At 44.3% G+C, this 27468-nt stretch overlaps 1 protein-coding gene and 1 pseudogene across 5 annotated transcripts in view; one reads left to right on the forward strand and one right to left on the reverse strand.

Annotated features, from left to right (window-relative positions):
* Positions 1–9353, reverse strand: part of RBSN (rabenosyn, RAB effector) — a 32074-nt gene extending 22721 nt beyond the window's left edge. Inside the window, exons 1-3 of one of the 5 annotated variants that reach the window (XR_008381779.1) lie at positions 7172–7273; positions 6076–6389; positions 1034–1174 (exon numbers count right to left, since the gene is read on the reverse strand). Coding sequence is in view for 4 of the 5 variants with exons in the window: in XM_053599987.1 (XP_053455962.1) it covers positions 1034–1174; positions 6076–6223 (289 nt within the window). In the remaining variant the exon portion in view is untranslated. Of the gene's footprint in view, positions 1–1033; positions 1175–6075; positions 6390–7171; positions 7274–8636; positions 8658–9083; positions 9105–9143 lie in introns of those variants that run through there. The other 4 variants (XM_053599987.1, XM_053599988.1, XM_053599989.1 and 1 more) reach the window with 4 other exon arrangements.
* A 6201-nt stretch (positions 9354–15554) lies between these two features.
* On the forward strand, positions 15555–16248 carry LOC128592427 (peroxisomal membrane protein 11A-like; annotated as a pseudogene).
* The last annotated feature ends 11220 nt before the right edge of the window (positions 16249–27468 follow it).

The raw sequence follows: 27468 nt of genomic DNA on the forward strand, positions 1-27468 counted from the left end.
AAATAGCCATATATGACTAGTGGCTACTGCATTGGACAGCACAGTTCTAGGATTTATCCAAAAAGACATTTGTAATGGCACTGTAAGGATATAGTAATGAACCTGAGTAAACATCACTTCCCTTCTTTGAGGCTCAGTTTCCTCATCTATAAATGGGAATGTGCTTTGTGGAAAGTGAACAAGATCGTAAATATGAAAATGTAATAAAACACCATGAAAGAATCATTACTCATTCATAGACAGAAAATATTATACTAATGATTGTTATTGTTCAACAGTTAAAGGATATAAGGCCGGCTTGTGCCTATAATCCTAGCACCTGGGAGGCCGAGGCAGGTGGATTGCCTGAGCTTATGGGTTCGTGACCAGCTTAAGCCAGAGTGAGACCTTGTTCTAAAAATAGCTGGGCGTTGTGTCAGGTAGTCCCAACTACTTGGGAGGCTGAAGCAAGAGAATCGCTTGAGCCCAAGCTTAAGATATATTAATAATTCTCATACATACACCATTTAAAGCAAATTCAAGGATTTTTAGTATATTCACAGAGCTGTGCAACCATCACAATAAATTTTAGAGCAATTTCACCACCCCAAAAACATCATCATTTTGAAAGTAGGTAGATGATATCATAATTATTCAAAGAAGTATGTTGCACAAAGCAGTCAGTGCCTCTCGTCAGACAGGTAATATCCTATGTAAGAGGGGACAGACTCTCCAATCAGTAGAGTTTATGCCTGAGCTGACACCAGAGAGACCTGGGTTCACATCTCACTTCTGCAGTTTGTCAACTAATTGACCCGGGCAGGTTCCTGGGGCTATAGTGAGGATTCAATGAGACCACAAGCATAAAGCATTTAATGCAGTGCCTAACAGGAAGTGGATGTTTAGCTCATTCTCTTCTTTTTCTTCCACTACCAGGCATAGGGTCCATAAAACCATTATGGTTTACTGATGCCTCCTCAGCCGACTCTTAAGATTTTACCTAGCACATAGGAGATGCTCAACAACCATTTGTTGAATGAATGGATTTTCTTACCAAGCTCCTGAGGTTCCCACATGTAAGGATCAACCCCTCCATAGCTGAAAGACTCATATCCTTGGGTCCCTGATTCTGCTCGATCATCCCCTTCTCGTTTCAATAACTTGTTCTTTGCTTTCTTAGCCTTCTGGACAAGACCTTGAAAAAAATGGAACAAATGATACAACCGAACCCAAGAAGAACATCCAGTAAAGTGTCGAGGGAAATCTCAAAAAACAAGAGTTGATAAAATAATTATCTTTTATTTAAAACTGCATAAGGGATGTTTGGATCCCAAGTAAAATGCAGCAACAAGAACACAAACACTGTACAAATACCACAGAGCAATACATCTGCTAGTCAATTATTAGTATCAGCAATAAGGTGGCTTATGTGGCTAACATCTAAATTAAGCACCCAATTAAATATGAGTGTTAAAACCAAATTCAGTAAAGAAAAAGGGTGACAGAAGTGTTATTTTCTTTATCTTAGAGTAGCGGTTACATGGGTATTGCATTTTTCAAAACTTATTGTACACTTAGGCTGGGCACAGTGAGCACACCTGAATCCTAGCACTTGGGAGGCCACGGCGTGTAAATTGCCTGAGCTCACGAGTTCAAGACCAGCCTGAGCCAGATTGAGGCCTCATCTCCAAAAACAGCCAGGCGTGTGGTATGCGCCTGTAGTCCCAGCTACTTGGGAAGCTGAGGCAAGAGAATACCTTGAGCCCAACGGTTTGAGGTTGCTGTGAGCTGTGACACCACAGCACTCTACCGAGGGCAACAAAGTGAAACACTGTCTCAAAAAAAAAAATATTTAAGTATAAACTATATCTTAATCAAAATTAAGTTTTTTAAAAGTAAAATTCTATAGTATTAATTTGTTTACCCTAGGGACAAATGAGTAAATACTTCTCATTTATCTTGAGGATGGGATTCAGCCAGACCAACATCCCTGGGCTGGTATCCCCATAAAGCCTTACTGGACATAGGGGCCAATACTGCCCATCCCCTTACTGAATGCATATGTAAGAATACTTACAAAAAGCTCCAAACCTACAACATAATACAAAGGGAAACAGATTTGGTAAGCAAAAGCAAAAAAAAAAAAAAAATTCTGAAATGAGCCCTTGAGTGTGCCAGGCACAAAGCAAGGTACTTTCAAATACATTATGCCAATTCATGCTCACAATGTTATAAGGCAGGTGACAGCTCTACTTACAAATGAGGAAATGACATCAAAGAGGGGAAGAAAAATTGCTTCCCCCAGATCACAGGGCTTATAGGTGGCAGCAGGGCTGGAACACCTCATCTGTCTGAAATGAAACCCCAGCCAGCCCAGCGTCACAAACTATGGCTCTGCCACTTGTGCTAGGGGAGAGGACCAACTCCCCCCAGCTAAACTGAACAACAGTCAACTGGTGGGGAAAAAAGTTGCTCTCTCATTAACATTCTTAAATCATGGGTGACTGTTACCCTTTCTGCTACTAGAATCTAATAAAAATATCAAATTTAATAAAAAATATTACTTTTACATTTGATAGATCAATATTTCATGGACTTCTCATGACTTTGAAGTGTTTTGTTGCTTGAATAACACTAAAAACACCCTACAGCTTTTCAAAAGGTAAATGAAGATATGGACGAGCTGGCAGGCTGGGGGTGAGACTGGTAAGATTAAAGTTAAAGCTGTGTCTTTTTTAGACAGTTGAGCCAATAACCAACTTCCCTGATTATCAGTCACTCTAGGATGGCTTTTTCCTAACAGGAAAAACACCAGAACTAAAAGACACCCTTTAAAATGTATTAAGGTAGTCTTTTCTAACACCAGGGAAAAGGAAACTGTCAGATGTGAGCAAAGGGTCTAGCAGACAGGAAACTGGACTTAGCAAACAACAATTCATTTTTGCAAACAAGACTAAACTGTGCTGAGTTAAACAATCAGTCTATACATTTAACTACTACAGAAAAATAGAAAAACTGACTGACAACCTTTCAGAGGAGGCTAATTAAGAACAATCCCTTGGCTCGGCGCCTGTAGCTCAGCAGCTACATACACCAAGGCTGGTGGGTTCTAATCCAGCCCGATCTGCCAAACAACAATGACAACTCAACCCAAAAAACAGCCGGGCACTGTGGCGGGCACCTGTAGTCCCAGCCACTTGGGAGGCTGAGGCAAGAGAATCGCTTAAGCCCAAGGGTTTGAGGTTGCTGTGAGCTGTGACACCACAGCACTCTATCGAGGGCCACATTGTGAAACTCTGTCTCAAAAACAAAACAAAACAAAATCCCTATGTTTTTAAAAATATTTACAAAGCAGGAAGCTACAGCTAATTTTCAACCATCTGTTCTTCTACTTACTGTAAATGAGCTAAACTGAAGCTGAACCAAGGCTGGAGCGCAAACCCACTGATTAGAACTATTTCCAAAACCTGATACCAAGGTTCATTCTTTTGATTTTATCTTTTCATTTTCTTAAAACTAGCAATAGCATAAAACTTCTAAGAATCAAAAGACCAAATAGAGAGCTGATCTGCTTCTAAGAATCAAAAGACCAAATAGAGAGCTGATCTGAAGGGTTTTTCAAAAAATCTTTCATGTCAGTCTTTAAAACTTTGCTTTCTTGATTCTGAAAAATTAGCTGGGCATTGTGGCTGGTTATCTGTAGTCCCAGCTACTTGGGAGGTGGAGGCAGGAGGATCTCTTGAACCCAGGAGTTTGAGGTTGCTGTGAGCAAGACTGATGCCACAGCACATTAGTACTAATGGAATGGCCCACTCTCTTAGTTCTCCTGAGACAGAGCTAAGGGGAAAAATTAAGGAAAAAACCAAGAGGATCCTTTCAAGTTTCTTTCATGAACACAGTTTCCATCCTAGCTAGTATTCCCTAGATTCCCATATCTATATCTCTAAATAACCTTAAGTATTTTTCCTCTTACAAAAGGGCCATCATGACAATCTGAGAACATTCTCTAAGCTCTCTACCCACTGGTGTCCCCAGTCTTAGGGATAGCATTATATATGACTCAGTTCAGCTGACAATAAGACTAGAAACTAGTTAAGAACCACAGAGGCCTTCAGCTGTCCAAAGGAAACTTACATAATCAGGTGTTTGAGTTCTGTTTCCCTAGGAAGCTACAATGCATGCTGTGATTGGAATACAGGACCTCTCATCATCAGTGATGGCATATGGAAAGAACAGCCCTGGACTTAGAGGTCATACAAGACATGGGCCCATGTCTAGCTCTGCCAATTCCTGTGTGACCTTGGATAAGTTTGCAACATCTCTGAGACTCACTTATAATAAAGTGTCTATAAAACAAGACAAACCACCTTTTTGCAAGGTTGTTGGGAGAGTCAAATGAAATAATAATGTATGTGAAAGACAAAAACCAAAAAGCATACTTTTTTTCTTTGCCTCCTAATAGTTATGGCTCAGCTGTGCAGTCCTACAGCCAGAAGCCACCTTATCCATCACAGCAGTAAGGATTTTGAAAATGTTTGACTTTGTCATGTTTGGGATGAAAGTTACAACTATTAATGCTTTCAGCAACACTTTTTTCTTGAACAGGAAAGTGAGACATGAAGTGGAACTCTAGGGACAAATATTTAATTACAAGGTGAATAACATTCGCATGTTTGGAGGCCAAAATCCACTTAGAAATACATAATTAGGCGGGCGTGGTGGCTCATGCCTATAGTCCCAGCGCTGTGGGAGGCGGAGGCGGGTGGATTGTCTGAGTTCAGAGGTTCAAGACCAGTATGAGCAGCAGTGAGCCAGAGTAAGACTCCGTCTCTACTAACAACATCAAAAACAGCCAGCACCGCCAGAGGAAGAAGAAAATGAACAAAAAAGGAGTGCTTCAAACAAAGAAGAATGAACAAGCACACTGAAATTAAAAATGAAAAAAAAAAAAGAAATAAATAATTATTCCTTTCTTTCCCTCCCAACAAAGATTGTGAATACCACCAAATCCAGACCTTTTTAATCTCATGACCTTCAGAAATGCTGCCAGCTGTGAGAAGCAAGTTAGCTGAATAACTACGAAGGTGAGTTCTAGAGGAGCAACCTCTTATATGGGGCTTAGAATTTGAAGACCAGGAAATATAATAAATATATGTATAATCAAAAATTACCTTTGAAAACTCTTTCCACAACTCTCTAGAACCTGAGCCCCTGGAAATTCAAAAACCAAGGTATAAGTTTTGGGTTGTTTCTGTTTTTTCCAGTATGACCTTCCTTTTCCTGGGCTACAAAGGGCAAAGTCCAGTTGGGGAAGGATGGAGGGAAAGCTTAAATTTGTGACAGGTAAATAGTTGCAGAATGTGCCTCTGTCACAGCAATGGAAAGAAATTCCTCTCTAAACCTCTTAGGCTGCTGGTTGGATAATTCAAATAGTCTAGCAAGAGACAGATCAGCTGGGAGAGGTGGTTCATGCCTGTAATCCTAGCACTCCAGGAGGCCCAAGCAGGTGGATTGCTTGAGCTCACAAGTTCGAAATCGGTCTGAGCAAGAGCAAGACATCCCCCACCACCACCTCCCACCATCTCTACTAAAAATAGAAAAACTAGTCGGGCATTGTGGCAGGTGCCTGTAGTCCCGGCTAACTCAGGAGGCTGAGGCAAGAGAATTAACTGAGCTGTTTGAGGTTGCTGTAAGTTATAATGACACTATGGCACTCCCCCCAGGGCTACAGAATGAGACTGTTGCGCAAACAAAAAAAAAAAAAGGGAGAGACAGCAGATCACAGTGATTATGAGATTCTACTAGATTCAACTAGTAGATTACTAGTTTCAATCCAGATTACTAGATTCAATCCAGACTCTGCTTCAGTAAGTGACTTTAGGCAAGTTATCTAATCTCTCTGTGTTTGGTCCCCTCATCAGCAAAATGGGGCTCATAGGCACATAGTTATTAAGAGGATTATGTGAAATTAATACATAGGGAGCATTTGAAGAAAGCCTGACACATAACAAGCACTGGTAATGTTTGCTACTATTATCATCATATTCCGGTGGCAACGTGGAAGGTACAAAATAAAGCGAGATTCTCGCCTCTTACTTTTAATTTGCCCTTTGACATCACGGTCTTCCCCCAAGTGCTCTTCCTCATAATGTGACTGAAGTTGATAGAAAGACTGCAGGTCCTTCAGGCATAGAGGGCAGAGGAAGCCCTCCCTCACTTCCCCTGGATCATCCAGAGAGGCCATGGTGGTGCTCCTTTCAACCCTGGGAAGGCCTCATGCCAAGAGTCAGCTTGATTCCTCCCAGTGGACCAGGACTCCTGCAGCATTAGCTTAACCAAGCAGACCACAGATGATGGGGAAGTGGCATGATGGCTCTGGGTGAGATTTCCTCTCTGGAGTAGGAGGAGCCCTAAGAAAGGAAAGAAGAAGGGAAAAATGTCAATTCAGGCAAATTGGGAGCAACTAAGAATTTTCTTTGTTCTTTTCACAGTTCAACAAGCATACTAAAAAAACACACACACACTTAATGTCTGTTTAATTTCCTAAAGTTTGAGGAAACAGTTTCTCAAATGTTTAGAGCAGTGATTTTCAACACTGTGAGAGGATCTTAGGTGCTCCACGAAAATTTTTAAAAATCATTAATTGAATTATTTTTGAAAGACGTTCAAAGCACAGGCCAGGCGCAGTGGTTCACACTTGTAATCCTAGCACTCTAGGAGGCTAAGGTGGGTGGATTGCTTAAGCTCAGGAGTTCAGACCAACCTGAGTAAGAGTGAGACCCTGTCTCTAAAAATTAGCCAGGCCTTCTGGCAGGCATCTGTAGTCCTAGCTGCTTGGGAAGCAAGAGGATCGCTTGAGCCCAGAAATTTGAGGTTGCTGTGAGCTATAATGCCAGGGCACTCTACTGAGGGCAACAGGGTGAGACTGTCTCAAAAACAATAACAACAACAACAAAAGCAGTACAAAGCTTATTCTTTAAGTATATTCTTTATTTTACTCTATTTTTTGATCAACATATTTTAAGTGTGCCAAGGAAGTTTAACTATAGGTTCAAGTGTGCCATGAGATAAAAAAGACTGAAAAACACTACTTTAGACCAAGACACAAAACCTAAGATGTGAGAATATTTCTAGACAACAGCAACTCAATGAAATGGGAAAAACAAATGCTTAAAAGATAAGCAAACAATACCAGGGCAATTCTCTTATATTCATTCCAAATGGTTCAACTTCATAATTTGTAAGCGACTTTGGCCACTGGAGGAATACCTAAAGTACTTATCAATAAGCGGATACTTGATCTTTTATTCAACCACATACATCAAGCTCTTGATATGTAGGCACCTGTGTTAAAAATGCAAAGATGGAAAAGATATAGCATCTGTCATAAAAAACAAACAAAAACTAAAACAAACAAAAAAATTCTAACCTCAGTCTAAAGAGGCACAATAGAAACCTAGGAGAGAAAAATAAAAACCTATCTTGTTTGTTATAATTGTACAGAACTTTCTCTCCAATGAGTTTTCAAAACTAGATTTTAGGAACCAGTAAGTGAGAGCTGAGCAGTGAGCTTAATGTTCTCAATGTTTCAAAAAAATAAAAGAATATAGTACTTAAATATTTCAGGGCTTATTAAATTACATTTTCTGTCTTACAGGCCAATGGCAAAGTCACTTCCAATGACATCTCAGAAAGACTGCCATCCTTAGGGAAAATCCAGACAAAACCATTCCAAAAAAGCAGAGAAATTTATCCCTGAGAACCTGGGGACACAGTATATAGTGAGGGGAAATGAGCACCCCTCAGCTTTGGATGGACTATACAGGACCACTGATGAGGGAACACTTGGTCATCAAAGCAGAAGGGTGGTAGCAACTTAAAAGATAAACAAACGAGATACCAGGTCCCTGTTTTCTCCCTCTAGCTAAGAAACCCTATGACTATACACACACACACACACGGCCTTTTTCCACTTAAGTAGCAGCTCTCTGATCTGTTCCCTTCCCAGTCAGTAGTTCATCTGACCTCTGATTCTGACAGCCAGTTTTCTTCCCATACACTCACCCTTAATGACCATAAATCAAGCAAAAGCCACACACCACACCAGCCCCACTCGCCTTTCACACCTCACCCCAAATCGCAGTTCCTCAAAGAAAAGCCTGTTACTCAAGGCATCGCTCCCATTAGGATGGACTTCTACCTCACAGCACTTATCTCAATTTATAATCACACATACATATACAGCATGATTAAATAATGCAAGACTATAAGATCTGCGAAGGCACAGACTAGATCTGTTTTCCCCATCAGCGTATCCCCAAGGTCTAGAACAGTGCCTGGCACAGGCAACAATGAGGCATAATAAAACTCCATGAGTTAATGAATGAACGAACTCTAAAATCATATAAAGAACCCTACCACAGTGGTGGCACGTGCCTATAGTCCCAGCTACTCGGGAGGCTGAGGCAGGAGACTCACTTGCGCCCAGGAGTTTGAGGTTGCAGGGAGCTGTGATCACACTACTGCATTCCAGCCTGAGTGACAGAGCAAGATCCTGTCTCCAAAGCAAAAATCTACTCCAAACCCACAAGCACAGCTGAACACACACACAAACGCCTCACACCCTAACCCAAGTAAAAAACAAAACTAAAACTTACAAGTCCTGCGACTATACCACCAACATGAATGCCACCCGGCACACACTGCAGAGACTACACACCCCGCCGCCGCACTCGCCACGGCCTCACGATCCACCTGACTCAACGCGATCGTGCACACTTAATATAACCGCACACAACATCAGGAAAGACTCAACCGCACGGAGCAGACGTGATAACGTCACACATCCCCCTGACACGACACAGAACGCTCCGAACAACCGCACATCAACTCAGAACACCGCCGCTTCAACTTCACACGACCACTGGGAGACAAGCACCTACCCACTGTCCCCTCAGCTGCATCACTGTACATGCCCCCGGGGAACCACACTGCCACAGAGAGCCCAATCCTCACAGGCCCCCGCCAGCCAAACGCACGGCCCAAAAGCCACATCTCCCACCGCGCACGTCACACCCACAACCACACACATCCCACACCCTCACGGCCTGCCTGTCTTCGTTCCAGCGGGAAGCTGCGACCCCGCCCCTCCGGCCGAGCCTGACCCTCTGTCCACGGACCGGCTCCCGCGGGCACACAGGTCTGTCCCGTGCTCGGGCCGGGGCTCTGGGCCCTCCGCAGCTGCTCACCCAGCGGCAGGCGCCATCCCCATGGGCTGCTCGGCGCTCAGCTAGCTCGCCTGCGGAGGCTCCGAAACCGGAAAACAGGCCGACAGACTCGGAAGAGCGCCGAGTCTTCGAGGGCGCGAAGGGGGCGGGTCCGGTTCGAATGGCACTGGGCGGGGCGGCGCCTTCTGCGCAGGCGCTGCGGCAACGGGGCGGGGCTCGGTAAGCTCGCGGAGTCCCGAGTCCTGGTTAAGCGTGTGGAGCGGCGCAGTTGTGCAGATGGGAAAACTGAGGCTTAAGTTCTGTGGCTTTTGACCGATGTGCGCGAGAGCGAGCCAGGGAGTCTTCAGTGCCTCTTACCGCACGCCCGACTATTCTGAATTAATTCAGGAGTCTAAGTAAAGTTCCTGAGAGCTAGGTAGACGGAATCGGAGGACGTGGAAGGAGCCGGAATAGAGCCACAGGAGAGTGGAGACTTGGTCGGAGAAAGCGTGTGTGGGGTGGGGATGAGAGACTGAGGACAACTTGGCCAAGCCTATGGAAAATCTGTGGCATTTGCAAAAGACAGGATGACGAATCAGCACCTACTCTGATCCAGGCAACTGTGCTGGGTACCAACGTAGAACCTACCCCGTCCTGGAAACTTGTTTGCTTTGTGCCCGGCGCAAGTTCTGGGCTTTAGCAATGAATGGCCTGGGTTCCAGAGGAGGGAGCTGCAGAGAACAATGGGAAGATCCTGAGCTTTGGAGTCTGAAGGTGGCTTCCTTCACATGTTGGTGCTGTTCCTTGAGCCCTTTGGCTCTGGAAGATAATAATAGACTCCCCTGTAGGGTCGTGAAGATTGAGATGATGGGGGCAGAGGGGCCTCTGCATACCGACTCCGCCGACCTCGTTTTCCCTGCCTCCAAAAAGTCCTCCCCAGCTGGTGTCTGGACAGCAGCACCATGGCTTCCTTACCTTTCGTTTGAGAACATGGGGATCCCAGCTTGAAGAACACTGTTTTGGAAGTCAATCATCAGTTAAAGGGCAATGAGCTAGGGATCCAGAGACCGAGCTACTCCTGGCTGTACTCCTAGCTTCTACTCCTAGCTCCTCATTTTGTGACTAAGCAAGTCTGTTCCCCTCTACTGCTTCAGTTCTCCCTTCTGTACAGACCAAAAAAAAAATGGGTTACAAGGGCTTATAAACCCCCACCCCTTTCCCCCACCTGATAGCTAATTCTTTTTTTTTTTTGAGACAGAGCCTCAAGCTGTCGCCCTGAGTAGAGCAACCTCCAACTCCTGGGCTCAAGCGATTCTCCTGCCTCCGCCTCCCAAGTAGCTGGGACTACAGGCGCCCAGCCCGGCTGTTTTTTGGTTGCAGCCGGTATTATTGTTTGGCGGGATCAGGGATATATTCAAACCCGCCAGCTCAGGTGTATGTGGCCGGCGCCGAGCCAGCTAATTCTTTTTTAACTTTCCAGGACTGGCAGACATGAACAATGACTCGCCTTTGTTTACTGGCACAGAGGTAACCTGTAAGAAGCAAAGCAACAGGCCCAGTTGCTTTGCTTCTCTGTCATCAGCCTCTGTCTGGGTCCCCAATAACTAGAGGTTTGGAAGTGAAACATTTTCTTGAATGTTGGAAACCAAATAGGTCCCAGGATGAGCCACATTTACGGGCAGGACTATGTTTAGGGTCAGGGAATGAACCTTTTATTAAACCAAAATGATTTTGACTATCATTTTAACATTTACAAAAGCCAATGTCATATTCGCCATTTCATTTGCTCAAAAAAAGCAGCATCGAGGGCGGCGCCTGTAGCTCAGTGAGTAGGGCGCCGGCCCCATATGCCGAGGGTGGTGGGTTCAAACCCAGCCCCGGCCAAACTGCAACAAAAAAATAGCCAGGCGTTGTAGCTGGCACCTGTAGTCCCAGCTGCTGGGGAGGCTGAGGCAAGAGAATCGCATAAGCCCAAGAGTTAGAGGTTGCTGTGAGCCGTGTGAGGCCACGGCACTCTACCTGAGGGCGGTACAGTGAGACTCTGTCTCTACAAAAAAAAAAAAAAAAATAGCCAGGCGTTGTGGCGGGTGCCTGTAGTCCCAGCTGCTTGGGAGGCTGAGGCAGGAGAATCGCGGAAGCCCAAGAGCTGGAGGTTGCTGTGAGTCCTGTGATTTCATGGCACTCTATTGAGGGTGGTAAAGTGAGACTCTGTTTCTACAAAAGAAAAATAAAAAAAAATAAAGACAAATGTTCACATGTGTCTCAAAGGAGAGCCCAGTGGACTGCCCCATAGGAATTCAGGGACAGTTTCCCAGAGGCAGCAATACATGGACATAGGCCTGGGGTGAAATAATTGGTAAAGGCCTTCCAGGCCGGGTAATAGCATGTGTAAAAGCATGGTTACAGGGAAGAACATGAGTCCCTTTCAGAAACTTAGAAAAGTTCATTGGCACCTAGAGCAATAATATCAAGCCCCTCCTCCTGGTTCCCAGAACTCTGGTGATGGACTCTCAGACAGCTGGACCTCTTCATCTTTGCCTCCCATTTAGGGTTCTCTATTTCCCATTGCCCCTCTCTGTCTCACTCTTTCTTTCTTTTTCTCTTGGCCCCTTATTTAAGTTTATCCAAAACAGCACGTGATGTCTTGATGCCACCTTAACATCTCTGATCAGGAACAGAAATGGTGATGTGGGTAAACGTCATTAGGGGAAGGTGTGCAGCACATCACGTAACTTCCAGAAGGCAGCTGCCCTCCTGGCTGGCCTGGCCCCAGTGCCCAGGCCTCTTTCAGCCTCTGCTGTGGTCCTGAGCCGGCAGGGTGGGAGGGTAGCACACGCTGTCTACTGGCTCAGGGAAGCGGGAGTGATGACAGAAGCCCTGGAAGGGCCACAGGAGGCAGGACCTTGTCTGAAGAACCAGGCTGGGCAGCATCCAGAGGAGGCAGATGGCTACTGCATAGGGGCCGGTAGGAAGGAAGAAGGGAACAAAGGAAGAAAAGAGGGAAAGGGAAAAGTAGGGGAACAAGTAGAGAAAGAGAGAGGAAATGAATGACAAGAAAAAAGTTAGGAGGAACCCAAGCATCATGGTTACAAGTACAGGCTCTGGTGCCAGTTGACCCAGGGTTGAATCCCATCTTCGCCACCTAGTCATGTGATCTCAGGCAAGTCACTTAAATTCTCTGAGCTTTGGTTTCCTCATTTGTAAAATGGGATAATAGTACCTCCCTCTTAGGCTGGAGGGTCAAATAGGTTCATGTTCAGCAAGCGTTGAAGAGCACCTGGCACATAGGAAATACTAGATAATACGATGTAAATGTTTGTTAAATAAAGGAAAAGAAACGTTGGTATAATTCAGGTACCTTGGAGCTGTGTCCCACGGAGTCAAGACAATACCATAGGAGGTGTGAGGATCCAGCCTGGTGTCATGGAAATACCTTTGAGAGACATGGCCCTACCAGATGGGAAGTCTATGAAAAGAACTCAAAATAGAATCAAATAGAAACTAGTTTCATTCAATCCAGTGGGATGGGGGGCAGATAGCCTCAACGAACCTGAAAAGTAGGAAATACCGGAATGGACCTGGGAGGGGAGGTAAGCTCCAAAGCCACCCAAAATGCTGGTCATGGGCTGGCATCTCCTTTTGCAAAACAGGGCCACTGCCAGCCCATCGGACCTTTGGTGAATAGGAAAGAGCACCCCACCCCCACCCCCGCCATCATGAACACAAGCTTGTCCTGGGACTCAAGCCTTGCACTTGGCAAGTGGGGTGTGGATTGGATTTTAGCTTCCACTGACCCCCTGGAGTGTGCTGCACAAAACCTGCATGATAGTTCCGAGAGCAGGGAGAAGAATAAAAGAGCTCAGCACGGTCCTCGTATCCTGTATCATGAGAAAAAAATCATGCTGTTTGAGGCTTTAGATCTCTTTCCCCTGACCTACATTTCCGGAGATAGGTACCCTCAGCTAGTTGAGAAGTTAACTCCAATTTCAACCCAGATTTGAAACAATCTGTGTATATGTGGTATTTTAAGTATCTGAAGCAATTAAGAGAGTTTGATAGGAATACAAAAGACTTAGGAAGGGCAAAAAAGAGAGTTTGGCATCTCAGAGCAACTAACACGTTAGTCCTATGACTCTGGTTTAAAATCTGTAATTCAGCAAATGTCTTAGGCTTGTGATTTTTAAGTTCATTCAACAGCTATTGTTGAGCACTTACCCATGTGGGTGCCTGAGATAAACAAAATGGGAAGCTGGGTGGCGCCTGTGGCTCAGTCGGTAAGGCGCCGGCCCCATATACCGAGGGTGGCGGGTTCAAACCCAGCCCCGGCCAAACTGCAACAAAAAAATAGCCGGGCGTTGTGGCGGGCGCCTGTAGTCCCAGCTGCTCGGGAGGCTGAGGCAAGAGAATCGCGTAAGCCCAAGAGTTAGAGGTTGCTGTGAGCCGTGTAAGGCCACGGCACTCAACCAAGGGCCATAAAGTGAGACTCTGTCTCTACAAAAAAAAAAAAAAAATGGGAAGCAATCATTGCCCTCAGGGAATTGATGTTCTTTATTTATTTATTTTTTTTTTTTTTTGAGACAGAGTCTCACTTTATCACCCTCAGTAGAGTGCTGTGGCATCACAGCTCATAACAACCTCCAGCTCCTGGGCTTAGGCGATTCTTTTGCCTCAGCCTCCCATGTAGCTGGGACCACAGGTGTCCGCCACAACGCCTGGCTATTTTTGTTTTTGTTGTTGCAGTATGGCTGGGGCTGGGTTTGAACCTGCCACCCTTGGTATATGGGGCCAGTGCCCTACTCACTGAGCCACAGGTGCCACCAGGGAGTTGATATTCTAATGGAGAGACACAGATACTAAACAATAAATATACTAAATAAGTACAATATATGGTATGTTAGAAAGTGGTAAGTGCCAAAGGGAGGAAAAATAAACAGTAAGGGAATGAGAGTACCAGTTTGCAGTACTGGGTGGTCAGGGTTGGCCTCATTAAGAAGGCACCATTTGGGCAAAGATGTGAAGAAAGTGAATTGTGAGCCATGTGGGTCCCTCAGGGAAAAGCATTCCAGACAGAGGGAATAGCTGGTGCAAAGTCCTCCAGGTGGAAGAGGGCAAGGCTGGTTGAAGGCAAGGTAATGAGGTCAACACCCATGATCATAGCAGCATCATTCATAGTAGTCAAAAGGTGGAGACAACCCAGATGTTCACCAACAGATGAATGGATAGACAAAATGTAGTGGGTACATAAATGGAATATTATTCTGCCAAAAAAGGAAGGGAATTTTGATATATGCTGAAAAAAAAATGGACATTTTCCATCCTACTTAGTGTAATAAGTCAGACACAGGAGGACAAATATTATATGACTCCACTTATATGAGATCCCCAGCATAGTCAAAGTGATAGAGACCAAGTAGAATAAAGGTTACCAAGGGCTGAGGGGAGGGAAAGTTATTGTTTAATGGGTACAGAGTTTTTGTTGGGGATGATGAAAAAGTTTTGGGTATAGATAATGGAGCTGGGTACACAACATTGTGAATGTATTTACTACCATGGAATTGTACACTTGTGAATGGTTAAAGTGATAAATAGTAGGTCATTAAGTCCGAAATGTCCGATTTTTAATCAAAAGTTTAGTTTATTATATCTCAAACAAGAAGCAGTACAATTAGTCCAAGTATGCACCTAAACCATCCACACAGGTTTACCATCTTCGTGTTAGCTGGGGGATGCCAGCAGCGAAGGAGCCTGGAGAGCAAAGAGCAGTGAAATCGTGAAAGGCGTTTTCCGTGGCTTGTTGACAATTGAATATTTTTCCTTGCAAGGAGTGATCCAAAGCTTGGAAGAAATGGTAGTCAGTTGGTGCAAAGTCTGGCGAATACAATGGATGACAGAGAGTCTCCAAGTCCAGCTTCCGTAGTTTGAGCTGTGTTGTTTATGCAATAGTGTTCTCTTGCAAGAGAATTGGCCTGTCTTCATTGACCAATCTCAGCTGCTTAACCACAAGCATCCTCATCCAAGTAGTTGCATCAGACATCCCCTGGAACTGAATGACCAGGTTTCATGAAGCTGTCATAGGCAGTATCAGCAATGGACACCAAACAGACACCATTAGCTTTTTCTGATGAACATTCAGTTTTGGACTATGTTTCAGCATTTCATCTTTATCCAACCATTGTGTCCAACGCTTGTGATTCTCAAAAAAAGGAATCCATTTGTCATCACACATAACAATGTGGTGTGGAAATAGTTTTCCTTTATGCTACAACGGTAAAGAAAGGCAAGCTTCGGGCAGTTCCCCGGGGACCCAGCAGGCGTTCCCGAGGATCCGGGGCTGAGCACTGTGCGAAGCTTGGCCTTGGGCTGGGCAACATGGATGCCTTCACTCGCTTCACCAACCAGACCCAAGGCCAGGACTGACTGTTCAGAGCCACTCAATACACATGCATGTTGCTTAGATATTTGTTAGAGCCTAAAGCTGGCAAAGAGAAGGTGGTAATGAAGCTTAAGAAACTGGAGTCCAGGGTGAGTACTGGCTGTAAATGGTTCAGACTAGGCAATGCAGTACAGGCCACTGAGCAGAGAATTCATGCTAATGACCTGGTACCCCGTTTGTGCCTGATATTAGCCAACCTCAACCAGGTGATTTATTTCATCTTTGACACAATCCTCTGGATGAGTACTGTAGGTCTCGCCTTTGGCATCAACAAAAAAAAATGGCAAATGTGGGCTGCCCACCACTACTACTATTTTGTCCTGCTGAGCCTGGGCAGGGATCTGTATGAAATCTCCCAGTAGATGGAACAGATCTTCACCCCAGGATCCTCTGGACTACAGCATGGATGATGAGGAAACCACATGGCTCCAGTCTTTCTTATTCCAGTCTCTGAAGCAGCACCCTCCCCTCCTCCTCGACACAGAGAACTTTTGTGATATTCTGAACCCTTTGGACCAGCTGGGAATCTATAAGTCCAATCCTGGCATCATTGGACTTGGAGGTCTTGCGTCCTCTGTGGCAGACATGATCATTGTGGCGTATCCTCAGATGAAGCTGAAGACTCACTAGGTGTTTTCCAGCTGAGAACTAGTAACATCTGCTTTAACCGATGACCTTTTAGTGCATCGGACATTTGCATTAGTCATGGATCATGTCAGACTGCACCTAAGTTCTTGTTCATGTGAACATTGAGTGACCCGTGATATGAGCAGAGATGGGGCCGAGAATGGAGAAGGGGGGATCATGAAGATTTGTATGTGTTTTTTTAGGAGTGCTGCAAGGGTGGCGCCAGCCCCATATGCTGGAGGTGGTGGGTTTAAACCCAGCCCCAGCCAAAAACTGAAAAAAAAAGGAGTGCTGGAGTGACTTGTGAGTTTATGGGTATTTTCCCTTCCTATAACATTTATTGAAACTCTCCTACATGTATAGTAGGAGCACAGTGCTTGCTGAATAAATAACAATGGAAAGGGAAAAAATTGAAAAAGATCTAATTAAACTAATCAGTGAGCACTAATAAACAGTAACTTCTGCGCCGTTGATTTTGCATGACTGTAGTAGGTCTCATGCACAGCACTCTCAGATCTGGTAGAGGTGTTTGTTTGTTTGTTTTTTCCCCTCTTATCATGTACACGCCCCCCCACCCCAGATGTCAGTAGCAGGATGAAAAGGCTACAATAATTTACAGCTTCTTTTTTTTTTTTGTGGTTTTTGGCCAGGGCTGGGTTTGAACCCTCTACCTCCGGCATATGGGACCGGCACCCTACTCCTTGAGCCACAGGCGCCGCCCAATTTACAGCTTCTTGACTTGTTGGCCCTGACCACTGCTGCACTCATATCCCTGCTCTGTCTAGAAGTAGAATCAGAAAGTCACCAGGCACCTTCATGGTATAAATTATGTCTATGAGGAGAGGTCTTTAGGTAGTACAACAAGTAAACAAAACTCAGAAGCAGGCAAAAGGGACTTGAGGTTAAAAAAAAAAGTAGGGTCGGTGCCTGTGGCTCAATAGGTATGGCGCTAGCCCCATACCGAGGGTGGCAGGTTCAAACCCGGCCCCGGTCAAACTGCAATAAAAAATAGCCGGGTGTTGTGGCGGGCACCTGTGGTCCCAGCTACTTGGGAGGCTGAGGCAAGAGAGTTGCCTAAGCCCAGGAGTTGGAGATTGCTGTGAGCTGTGACGCCATAGCACCCTACTAAGAGTGACAAAGTGAGACTATAAAAAAAAAGAAAAACAAAAAAAAAAACTAGCACTCTGGGAGTCTGAGGCAGGAGGATCTCCTGAACCTAGGACTTTAAGGTTGCTGTGAGCTATGATGACACCACTGCACTCTACCTAGGGCAACAGAGAGACTCTGTCTCAAAAAAATGAACAAACAAAACCCACCCCCCAAAGCCTCATATCTAGACTTATCAGTTAGCTTATTTTCTTTAAAGCCTTGTAACAGTTTGGGCAACTCAACATTAATTTTTATAAATTAATGTTGAATTAATTTTATACATTTTATTAATTTATACATTCATAAATTTTATAAAAAATTCAATGAATAGATATAGCAGGGTCACAATTTTCTATGATCAGACTTCTTATTTGTAGGGTGGTTGAGGGCGGTGGGAAGAGCGATAGGGGCCTGTGAAGAGGGTCCTGGAATATTGAGTCAGTGACACTGACCTGTGTTCTGCTTCCCATCCTGGTTGTTGGGTCCGCACGTGGTTACAAGTCCTTTAGTTTGAGGGAGGTGAAGTGGAGACATGTCAAAGGGGAGAAGGCCAGCAACTGTGTCCCCAGCAAAGCCATGCCATTTGTCTGGGCATGAATGAGGAAAGAGATAGGTATTCAGTAAGTTAAATTGCCCAGAACTGTGACTGAGGTTCTCAAGAATAGATCTGTGGCTCTCTATTTAAGGTGACCCATCAAGATTTGATTTGAGGTCAATTTGAGACTTGAGAAAGAACATTTTGGGAGTTTTAAGAGAAATGAAAGCTACTGTATCAGGGCAAATAAGTTTGAATAACAATATTTTTACTTTGTCCAGATCCTGTAATAGATTAATTATGGCCAGTAAATTTCTAGACAGAAAAAAAAAAGAAAGACAAGCTTCAAGACAATTTCTCTTTTGATGCCCCTCATTTAATTCACAGGGAATCCGTCTATCCAGTTTGTTTCAATTGTCCAACATCAAACCCTGCTGCTCATTCACGTGTAGGTTGAGATGGATTCACTTCCACTACAACTCTCAGCTCATTATTATCCACCTCTTAGCTCCAGTAGCTCATTTTCACTATTGAAATCACCAGAGTGGAACTTCTCAAACCATTGCTGTGCTGTTCATTGACTAACCCCAACCTTCCCAAGCTTTTTGCTGATATTTCTGTCTGTGCTACATTGGTTCCACAATGGAATTCATATTTGAATATAACACAAATTTTTGACTTATCCATGGTTTCACAAAAATTGGTCTAAAGAAAAAAAATGAAAGATAATCACAAACCAAAGTGCATGTTTAAAAGAATGAGGATGTACCTTCACAAGAGGAAAAAAACAAGAAGCGTCAAGGTGAAATGTCAGAGGTGTCAACTGTCAAACTCAGTATTTAAGAAAATTGGACAGTTTCATACTTCATAACCTAATATTATGTTCCATATATTTTACCACGATAAGAAAAGTAATGAGGCCAGCATGGCTGGACAGACAGAGTGGCGGAGAGAATCACAGGAAATCAAGTCTCAGAGCTCAAGGGGCAAGGGCAGGTTATGGCTATTGAAGGGACTTTGGCCTTTACTCTGAGTGAGGTGGGAGCCAGGGGAGGTTTAGGTTTTCAGCAGGGCAGGATAGGATGTGACCTCTGGCTGCCGTGTTGAGAAGACATGCAGGAAAAAAAAAAAAAAGAAAAGGAAAGAAAAGATGGCTCAGCACCCGTAGCACAGTGGTTATGGTGCCAGCCACACATACCCAGGCTGGCGGGTTCGAACCTGACCTGGCCAGCTAAAACAACAATGACAACTGCAACGACAACAAAAAATGGCCAGGCATTGTGGCAGGTACCTGTAGTCCCACCTACTAGGGAGACTGAGGCAAGAGAATCGCCTAAGCCCAAGAGCTGGAGGTTGCTGTGAGCTGTGATGTCACAGCACTCTACTGAGGGTGACATACTGAGACTCTGTCTCTAAGAAAAAAAGAAAAGAAAAAAGAAAACATGCAGAGGTCAGAAATACCAAGTGGCCTTGGCACATAGTAACTCTCAATAAATTTCAGTTGAAAGGATGCTTGTTGAGTCTCTGGAAGGAAACACCAATTGGTCACAGTGGTCACCTCTAAGGAGGGGCACTGGAGTAAGAGGGAAACCTACTTTTCACAGTGTATGTTCCTTTCCTATGATTTGAATTGCTTTTTCCTTCTATATATATTTTTTCCCTCAAAAATACCTAAAGCAGGCCAGGTACAGTGGCTCGCACCTATAGTCCCAGCACTTTGGGAGGCTAAGGTGGGAGGATTGCTTGAGCCTAGGAGTTCAAGACCAGCCTGGGCAACAGAGTGAGACTGTCATTACAAAAAATAAATAGAAAAATTATCTAGGTGTGGTGGTGCATGCTGGTAATCCCAGCTACTAAGGAGGCTGAGGCATGAGGATCACTTGACCCCAGGAATTGGAGGTTGCAGTGAACTATGATTGTGCCACTGCACTCCAGTTTGGGCAACAGAGCAAGACCCTGTCCCTTCGACATTTTTAAAAAATTAAATCAATAAAAGAAAATATACCTAAAGTAAAATAAAAATTTAATGAAAAGTAAAGTGGGAAAAGATTGAAAAGTGAACAGAAAGCAAAACCGAGGACGGGTCCCCAGGCCAACCCTTCCTCTCGTCTTTTGCTCTTCTGAAATAAGGGGTCATAATCTCTCCCTGGAGGACTCAGTGAGCCAGGATGTGGGGTGGCACTTGGCACGCTCAAAAACTTCATGCCCAGGGGAGTTGTTTGCCCCAGCTCAGAGCCCGGGGCGAGGACCCCTTGGCTGGGATCTGGGTCAGCCCCCTCCAGATCCTGCCTGTGGGCTGTGTAGCAGGGTCAGCGAGGGCCGCCCGGAGTGGATCTGGCCACCAGAGGGCGCTTCGTGGCCACTTTGGAGCTTTGCAAACAACCCAGGTTTCAAACGCCAACCTAGTTCTGTGTGTTCATCCACCTGCTGTCAAGCAGAAGGAGAGAGGCCTCCCCACAGCTTGGAGTGGAAGCAGTCGTTCTCCTGCTGAGCCCCTGCACTTCTGACCTTAAGCCTAGGAGCTTGACTAAGCAGCTGATGATGGCGCTCTGAAGGCATAACACAGCCATGTTCCGGAGCACCCTTGGCCCTGCCACAGAGCCCTGGGTTCTTTTCTCTCCTGGGTCTCACCCCCAAACCAGCGCTTCCTGCAGCCCTCCATAGGAGTTAATGGCGGTGTCTCCATCAACCCACGTACTCTGGCCCAAAACCCTGGAGTCACCCTTGACCCTTTCCTCTCTCTCTCTCTCTCTCTCTCTCTCTCTCTCTCTCTCTCTCTCTCTCTCTCTCTTCTCTCTCTCTCTGTACCCCCCGCCCTAGGCTAGAGTGCAGTGTCACTATCATAGCTCACTGCAGCCTTCAAATCCTGCCTTCAAATGATCCTCCTTATTTCTCCTCCGTGATAGTTAAGACTGCAGGCCCACAGCAACACACCAGGCTAATTTTAAAAGTGTTTGTAGTGACAGGGTCTTGCGATGTTGCCCAGGCTATTCTCAAACTCCGCCCTTCAATGTGTTGTGGTTAAAGGTGTGAGCCACTGCCCCTTTCTTTCTCTTACCTCCCACTTTTAATCCATCAGCAAGTCTTGTGGGCCTTGGCTTTGAAATGGATCTAGAACATGCCCATGTCTCACCAGGTCACCAGCTCCCCGCCACCCCACCGTCTCTGGACACTTCTCCAACCTCCCCTACTATCAGCCTCTGCCCTGATTCTGCGTAGCCACTGCAGCCACTGCTCTAGGCAGAGACGATGGATCCTACTTGTAAGGATGGTTGGTCTCTACAGCGAAATTAATAGAAAAATTATGAACTCGGTTTTTCAATAAAAACTAAAATCTCTCTCTGCCTGCTTTCTTTCTCTTACCAGCAGCCCCGTCCCACTTATGTGGATTTCTGTTTTCATAAACCATTGAGGAACCCACCAGACCAAAAGGAAATGAAAACTCCCTTTACATTTCTCCAGCTCGTTTGTCTTTTAGAATTTGTTCCTTTAAGCTTCAAGTGATCTCTAAGTGCGCTGGGTGGTTAAGTATGGGTGAACAATTAGGCTTAAGGATTGGAAACACCTGAAAAAAATGAGTCTTCAACTTTGAGGGAAAAACGGACACAGCAGTCACATTCACAATACTTGTGAATGTGGCTGCAGTTACTCTTAAATTCAGCTCCCCCTGGACCCCAGGGCAGGAATCTTCCTTCCTTTCTTTGGGATGCCACCAATTGTCTCGCTCCTTTTCTCTCTCTTCTCCTCTCTCACTCCCTGCTCTCTTCTCTTTCTTTCTCCTCTTTCCCTCCACTCCCTTCCCTCTCTCTGATATAAAATAAACTTACATTTTTATATCCTAATATTGGCCTAGAGACATGCTTTTCTTGTCCCATGCTCAGCGCCAAGTGGCCAACTGAATTTGCCACTGTGGAATTCGCCATTTATGGAAATGGAGACTTGGAGAGATTAATCAACTTGCCCAACATCAAACATTCATTCACCTACCAAGCCCAAGATTTCGGGGACATAACATGACATATAATGGCCAATGCAGCTGCCCCTGGTGGGTGGTGTGGGTGGGTTGGTGCGGGAGGGGAGAAGGCAGAGGAGACCTCTCTTTTCACCCATTCATGAACATGGGGACTGCAGAACAATAAAGCCACTGCCGTCTTCAATATGTGGCTTCCAAGATCACGTGGGAGTTGGTGTCCAGTCAGTTAGTTGATGGAAGAAGAGAGTGGAGAAGGTACATCCCCTCCTCAATTTCTCTTGCCTTCAGTGGCAAGAACTGGTTGAACAGCTCCTCCCAGATACAGATGGCTGGGAAATGTAGTCCCCGGCTCAGCAGCTCCATCCCTGCACCAGCGCTAGGCAGGAAGAGAAGCATACATCTCTGGTGGACAGCTGGCCATGTCCACCCCAAGTTGTTTCCCAGGGAAGATCCAAATGCCACAAAAGCCTCTCTATGAGCCTCTGTCAGCTAAGTCACCAGATGTGAGGGGCTCCACCCTGGTACTGGAACCCACAGTATGGACCCCCAATTAATACTTGGTGTCACCAACCTAAGGAGATGATTCTCAGAATTGGAAAAACAGCAGCAGAAATCTCATGGCTTCAGCTTCTCTCTCTCTGGATCATGAGTACACAAGCTGTCCTGCCCTATCTTTACACCTGGGTTTCTCCCTGGTACCCTCCTACTCAATAGATCAGACAACCTAGTATATGGTGAACCACAGTGATTGTCAGGATTATAAGATCCCAAAAGTGATGGGAGAAATGGAGACAAGTCTGGGAGAGGCCAAGGCTTCCCCTACACCAGGGGTCCTCAAACTATGGCCCGCAGGCCACATGAGGCGGTGTGATTGTATTTGTTCCCGTTTTGTTTTTTTACTTCAAAATAAGATATGTGCAGTGTGCATAGGAATTTGTTCATAGTTTTTTTTTTTTTAAACTATAGTCCGGCCCTCCAACGGTCTGAGGGACAGTGAACTGGCCCCTGTTTTAAAAGTTTGAGGACGCCTGTGACACATGTAAGGCTCCTACTGCCTTTGTAGGCAGCCAAATCTCGCCTAGTCCTCCCCTTTTTCTCTTTACATCACCATCACTATCAGGGTCACAGGGACATCGGTTGCTTTTTTCTTGGCTGGCATGTGATTCTCTTTCTGCTTAGGAGTCCCATTTCCTGGGGGAACCACTCTCTCCTATCTCAATGCATGAGTCTCAGCTATTTTTCTTAATCCCAATGCTACAGAATTGGCCATTGAATCCAGATTTTAAACCCTGGTAGGCCCTGCTTTTGTGCAGCCTCCCTTACCCCCACTGGTCTCTCCTCTCAGCAGAGCCTCCTTCCTCTCTAAAGCTCCTGCACCAACCCCTGGCAAGCCCCACAAAGTCACTGGTGCACAGGGCATCTTCTGAGAAGAGAGAGATCTCCTGTGGCCAGGTACTGGGCCATAAGGGCTGAGAGAGTGGAGGCTGGCATAGGGAGGGGAGTCCCTTTTTACAGAAGCTGTACGGTTAGCTATTGTTATGCAATAAACATCGTTAAATTCAGTGCCTTTGAGTAAAAAGCATTGACTTTTGCTTAGTTCACAGATCAGCCACGTTGCTCTTCTGGCCTTGGCTGGGCTCTCTTGTGCATCTGAGATTAGCTGTGGGCCAGGGAGGCAGCTCAGATGATCTTAACAAGGCCCTCCACACGTGTTTGGGAGCTGACTGGTCTAGAATGGCCTTGACTGGGTGGGACAAATAAGATCTCTTCCATGTGTTCTCATCTTCCAGTAGGCTGGCCGGAGCTTGTTCACAAAAAGATAGCAAGCAGAAGCATGTGAGCTCAGAGCTGTCACACTGTCACTGCTGCTAAATCCTAGCCTTCTACTGGCCAAAGCAAGCCACGAGACCAGCCTTGATTCAAAGACAGAGAAATAGACACACCTCTTTCTGGGAGGAACTGCAAAGGGGTAGTGTGTTTGTTTGCTAGGCTGCCATAACAAGTACCCCAGACTGAGTGGCTTAAACAAGAGACATTTATTTCCTCACAGTTCTGGAAGCTAGAAATCCAAGGTCAAGGTGCTGGCAGGGTTGACTTCTTCTAAGGTCTCTCCCCTTGGCTTGTAGATGGTCATCTTTCCCCTGTGTCCTCCCTCTGTGTGTGAATGTATCCAAACCTCCTCTTCTTCTAAGGACTAGGGCCCACCCTAGTGACTTAAAAAGTAAAGTAACTTAAAAAGTAAACTTAACAGTAACTTAATCACTGGGGTTTATTTTATTTTATTTTTATTTTTTTAATTGTTAAATCATAGCTATGTACATTAGGGCGATCAAGGGGTACAATGTGCTGGTTTCATAGACAATCTGAAATAATCTCATCAAACTGTTCAACGTAGCCTTCATGGCATTTTCTTAGTTATTGTATGTAGACATTTGTATTCTGCATTCAGTAAGTTTCGCCTGTACCCATTCTAAGATGCACCCTAGGTGTGGCCCCACCCATTACCTTCCCTAACCTCCCCTCTCCCTTCTCCTCCCTTGGCCCTTTCCCCATATTCTTGTGCTATAGTTGGGTTATAGCCTTCATGTGAAAGCTATAATTTAGCTTCATAGTAGGGCTGAGTACATTGGATACTTTTTCTTCCATTCCTGAGATACTTTGCTAAGAAGAATATGTTCTAGCTCCATCCATGTAAACATGAAAGAGGTAAAGTCTCCATCTTTCTTTAAGGCTGCATAATATTCCATGGTATACATGTACCACAATTTGCTAGTCCATTCATAGGTCGATGGGCACTTGGGCTTCTTCCATGACTTAGCAATTATGAATTGGGCTGCAATAAACATTCTGGTACAGATGTCTTTGTTATATTGTGATTTTTGGTCTTCTGGGTATATACCTAGTAAAGGAATTATAGGATCGAATGGTAGGTCTATTTTTAGATCTCGATGTATTCTCCAAACATCCTTCCAGAAGGAACGTATTAGTGTGCATTCCCACCAGCAGCATAGAAGTGTGCCCTTTCCTCCACATCCACGCCAACATCTCTGGTTTTGGGATTTTGTTATGTGGGCTATTCTTACTGGGGTTAGGTGATATCTCAAAGTAGTTTTGATTTGCATTTCTCTGATGATTAAGGATGATGAACTTGTTTTCATGTGTTTGTAGATCGTGCATCTGTCTTCTTTAGAGAAGTTTCTCTTCAAGTCCTTTGCTCACCCTGAGATGGGATCACGTGTTCTTTTCTTGATAATACTTTTGAGTTCTCTGTGGATTCTTGTTATTAGACCTTTATCGGAGGTAGAACCTGCAAATATTTTCTCCCATTCTGAGGGCTGTCTGCTTGCTTTACTTACTATGTTCTTGGCTGTGCAAAAGCTTTTTAGTTTGATCAGGTCCCAGTAGTGTATTTTTGATACTGCTTCAATGGCCTGGGGAGTCCTCCTCATAAGTATTCACCCAGGCCGATTCCTTCAAGAGTTTTCTCTGCACTTTCTTCAAGTATTTTTATAGTTTCATGTCTTAAGTTTTAAATCTTTTATCCAGTGAGAGTCTATCTTAGTTAACAGTGAAAGTTGTGGGTCCGGTTTCAGTCTTTTACAGATCGTCAGCCAGTTCACGCAGCACCATTTGTTAAATAGGGAAACTTTTCCCCACTGAATGTTTTTAATTGGCTTGTCAAAGATCAAATAATGGTAAGTGGCTGGATTCATCTCTTGGTTCTCTATTCTGTTCCAGACATCTACTTCTCTGTTTTTGTGCCAGTACCATGCTGTTTTGATCACTATTGTTTTATAGTGTAGTCTGAGGTCTGGTAGCGTGATTCCTCCTGCTTTGTTTTTATTGCTGAGTAATGTTTTGGCTATTTAAGGTTTTTTTCTGATTCAATATAAAATGAAGTAGTCTTTTTTCAAGGTCTTTAAAATATGACAATGGAGCTTTAATAGGAATTGCATTAAAATTATATATTGCTTGGGGTAGTATAGACATTTTAACAATGTTGATTCTTCCCAGCCATGAGCATGGTATGTTTTTCCATTTGTTAACATCTTCAGCTATTTCTTTTCTTAAAGTTTCATAGTTCTCTTTATAGAGATCTTTCACGTCCTTTGTTAGGTATACTCCCAAATATTTCATCTTCTTTGGCACTACTGTGAAAGGATTAGAGTCCTTGACTGTTTTTTCAGCTTGGTTATTGTTGGTATATATAAAGGCTACAGATTTATGGGTGTTGATTTTGTAGCCTGAGACATTGCTGTATTCCTTGATCACTTCTAAAAGTTTTATAGTAGAATCCCTAGTGTTTTCCAGATATATGATCATATCATCTGCGAAGAGTGAAAGTTGATCTCTTCTGACCCTATGTGGATACCCTTGATCGCCTTTTCTTCCCTAATTGCAATGGCTAAAACTTCCATTACAATGTTAAAGAGCAATGGAGACAATGGGCAACCTTGCCTGGTTCCTAATCTGAGTGGAAATGATTTCAATTGAACTCCATTCAATATGATACTGGCTGTAGGTTTGCTGTAGATGGCTTCTATTAGTTTAAGAAATGTCCCTTCTATACCGATTTTCTTAAGCATTCTGATCATGAAGTGATGCTGGATATTATCAAAAGCCTTTTCTGCATCAATTGAGAGAATCGTATGGTCTTTATTTTTTAGTTTGTTTATATGCTGAATTACATTTATAGATTTACGTATGCTGAACCAGCCTTGAGACCCTGGGATAAATCCCACTTGGTCGTGGCATATAATTTTTTTGATGTGCTGTTGGATTCTGTTTGTTAGGATCTTATTGAGCATTTTTGCATCAATATTAATTAGTGATATTGGTCTATAATTTTCTTTTCTTGTTGGGTCTTTCCTTGGTTTAGGGATCAACGTGATGTTAGCTTCATAGAATGTGTTGGGTAGTATTCCTTCTTTTTCTATATTTTGGAAGAGGTTTAGTAATATAGGTACTAGTTCTTTAAAGGTTTGGCAGAATTCTGACATAAAGCCATCTGGTCCTGGGCTTTTCTTTTTAGGAAGATTTTGTATAGTTGATGCTATTTCAGAACTTGATATAGGCTGTTCAACATTTCCACTTCATTCTGGCTAAGTCTTGGTAGGTGGCATACTTCCAAGTATTGGTCGATTTCTTTCAGATTTTTGTATTTCTGAGAGTAGAGTTTCTTATAATATTCATTAAGGATTTTTTGAATTTCTGAGGGGTCTGTTATTATTTCGTCTTTGTCATTTCTGATTGATGAGATTAGAGATTTTACTCTTTTTTTCCCTGGTTAGGTTGGCCAAGGTTTATCTATTTTATTGATCTTTTCAAAAAACCAACTTTTGGATTTATTGATCTGTTGTATAATTCTTTCGTTTTCAATTTCATTTAATTCTGCTCTGATTTTAGTTATTTCTTTTCTTCTGCTAGGTTTGGGATTGGAATGTTATTCCTTTTCCAGTTGCTTGAGATGTCCCGTTATTAACTTCCTCTCTTTCCGTTTTCTTGAAGAAGGCTTGCAGTGCTATAAATTTCCCTCTTAGGGGAAGGAGGGAGGTGGGTGGGGCCT

Source organism: Nycticebus coucang, chromosome 8, assembly GCF_027406575.1.
Source record: "Nycticebus coucang isolate mNycCou1 chromosome 8, mNycCou1.pri, whole genome shotgun sequence".
NCBI lineage: Eukaryota > Metazoa > Chordata > Mammalia > Primates > Lorisidae > Nycticebus > Nycticebus coucang.